Raw genomic sequence first — 2,277 nt, forward strand, 5'->3', positions numbered from 1 at the left:
TGATGGAAAAACTGCACAGGTCCACACCAGTCACACAACCAACAGTTTCTCTTAGAACCCTATTTAACGATGATTTCCCGTTCTGTTTCTGTTTCTTTTGCAGAATGTGTGTAATTCAGCTGTGGAGTACTTTGGAGAAAATCCTAAAACTGCTCCTCCTTCCATTTTCTTCCCAGTTTTTGTCAGATTCATCAAGGCATACAAGGTCAGCTGATGGCCATGACTATCTCCTTAGAGACTAACGTGTTCTCTGCAACAGGAATCAGCTTAGCTTCCATTTGATATACAGTCGGGCTTCAAGATACGAGCTTCCCGAAATACGAGTTTTCCAAGTTGCGAGTAAGCACCTATTGCAAGATTTTCCTGGTGATACGAGGAAACGTCGAGTTGCGAGTGCTCAACAGAGCTCCAGTTTTCCACTCGACACTCTGTCTGGCTCGTTGTCCCTCGCTGGGATATTTTACCAATTTTTATAACAATAATATAAAATGTGTCATAATTATATTTATTTTATATGATCAATATATTTTTTATATATTTTGTAGATGTTTAGATGTGGGTTTTTTAATTTATAGTATACTTCTAGGAGGTGGAATGAATTAATTGGTTTTTCGTTTTTTTTAATGGGGAAAATGTAATCGACACACGAGTGCTGTTGTGGAACAGATTAAACTGGTATCTTGAAGCCCCACTGTATTGTAATGTTTTTTTGGACCCACTGACTTCACTCAATGACTTTTCCATGTTTCTCTTTAAACTGACTTTGTCTGTGACACAGCAAGCGGAGCTGGACAATGAGCAGAAGAAGAAACAAGTCCTGAACTGTGAAAGTCCCTCAACCCCAACTAAACCTGAAGCCAAAGAGAATAAGGTGACTGAAAAGTCATTGACAAAGTAGGGAGTAGTCAAAGTGACTTTAGGTTTTAGAAGAAAACATCAATAAAAATCTGGCTCATGTTGGATGTTTCAGGTTGGACCCAAACTGCCTCAGATGGATTTAATAGCAGAGCTCAAGAGGAGACAAGTGTCCCCTCTGGTGAGGGAGACAAAAGATGGGGCCATTGAGGACATCATCACAGGTACAGTACCCCCTATAGGCTCAATTTGGCATAACAGAATATATTCCTTTGTTGTTGACTCTTATTTTTTCTATTTCTTCATTTCATCTAAATGTCCTGTCTTTATAATCTGACTAACTCTATTCAATATTCCTTCTCGTTTCCTCTTTCCTCTACATCTTTGCTCTTTTGCCCTTAGCTCTAAAATCCGTGCCCTTCACGGCTCGTTCTGCCAAACGTTCTTCTCGCCTCTTCTGTGAATCAGTCTACAGTGACGAGGTGACTCAGTGTAGTGCAGAGAGTTTAATTCCAAATACAGCTAATGTTATAGTTGTGTTATTTAAAATGGCAGAGTGGAAGCTAGTCCAGTACAGGCTAAAAACATTTAGAATTTAACTTGATGTCTTTTAGAAGAAATGACAAATTAACAACAAAGTCGGAGTGATACAGTTACGAGAAAAATACGAGCACATCTAACCCTTACAAATGTGTTGTTCTATATAGTTGTTCTATATAAGAATAAAAGTAATTTTGTAAGGTATGTAACAGTGAACTACCATGGTATATAATAATTAGAAGAGGTTAACTGAGTTACCCCAGACAACACTTATTTGGTTTTCTTGAGAGTCAGTCAAATACTAATTATTATATTAATTACTACTAAAAAAATAGAAATTGCATCTCATCCCGGGGGATATTAAAAATAGCACAAATATCACATTTAAGACAAAAATGACACCATACTATGGCTTTTTTTGTGTGTTTTTTTAAGAGCATGAACTAGTTTGACCAACCAGTAAAGGTTCCAAATTGTTCATTCTTCATGGTGATATAGCCTAGAGCAGGGGTGTCAAACTCATTTCCACCGGAGGCCACATTAGCAATACAGTTCCCCTTGAAGGCCCAGTTGTAAATGGAAGACTGTATAGATCAGGGGTCCCTAACCGCTGGTCTGGGGGACCACTACCAGTCCATAAGTAATTTGGTAATGGGCTGCAGTGGAACACAGTGAAAAAATGTACTTCATTTTTATTAATTTACTTCATTCAAAGAAAACCCAGTCATATTTAATTACATACTTTGGAACAAAAATGTTTAGGGATTGCTGGTATAGATGTAACTACTCCATAACAGACTAAAACATGATTCTGCATTTGATTATTAATTTGATAGATTATTAAAAAAACCTTTAAGTTCTCAGGTTAAGAAACTCTGCTGC

General features: G+C 37.4%; 1 protein-coding gene across 1 annotated transcript in view; it reads left to right on the forward strand.

Moving 5' to 3' along the window:
- The window catches only part of LOC103381677 (formin-like protein 1), a 17,137-nt gene extending 15,024 nt beyond the window's left edge, over positions 1-2,113 (forward strand). The window contains 5 exon segments of the mRNA XM_025057742.1: positions 1-19; positions 104-205; positions 779-871; positions 971-1,079; positions 1,258-2,113. The exon segment at positions 1-19 is cut by the window's left edge and continues 31 nt beyond it. Of these exon segments, the coding sequence (XP_024913510.1) occupies positions 1-19; positions 104-205; positions 779-871; positions 971-1,079; positions 1,258-1,454 (520 nt within the window). The 3' untranslated portion in view covers positions 1,455-2,113.
- The last annotated feature ends 164 nt before the right edge of the window (positions 2,114-2,277 follow it).

Source organism: Cynoglossus semilaevis, chromosome 8, assembly GCF_000523025.1.
Source record: "Cynoglossus semilaevis isolate Cse_v1.0 chromosome 8, Cse_v1.0, whole genome shotgun sequence".
Classification (NCBI taxonomy): Eukaryota; Metazoa; Chordata; class Actinopteri; order Pleuronectiformes; family Cynoglossidae; genus Cynoglossus; species Cynoglossus semilaevis.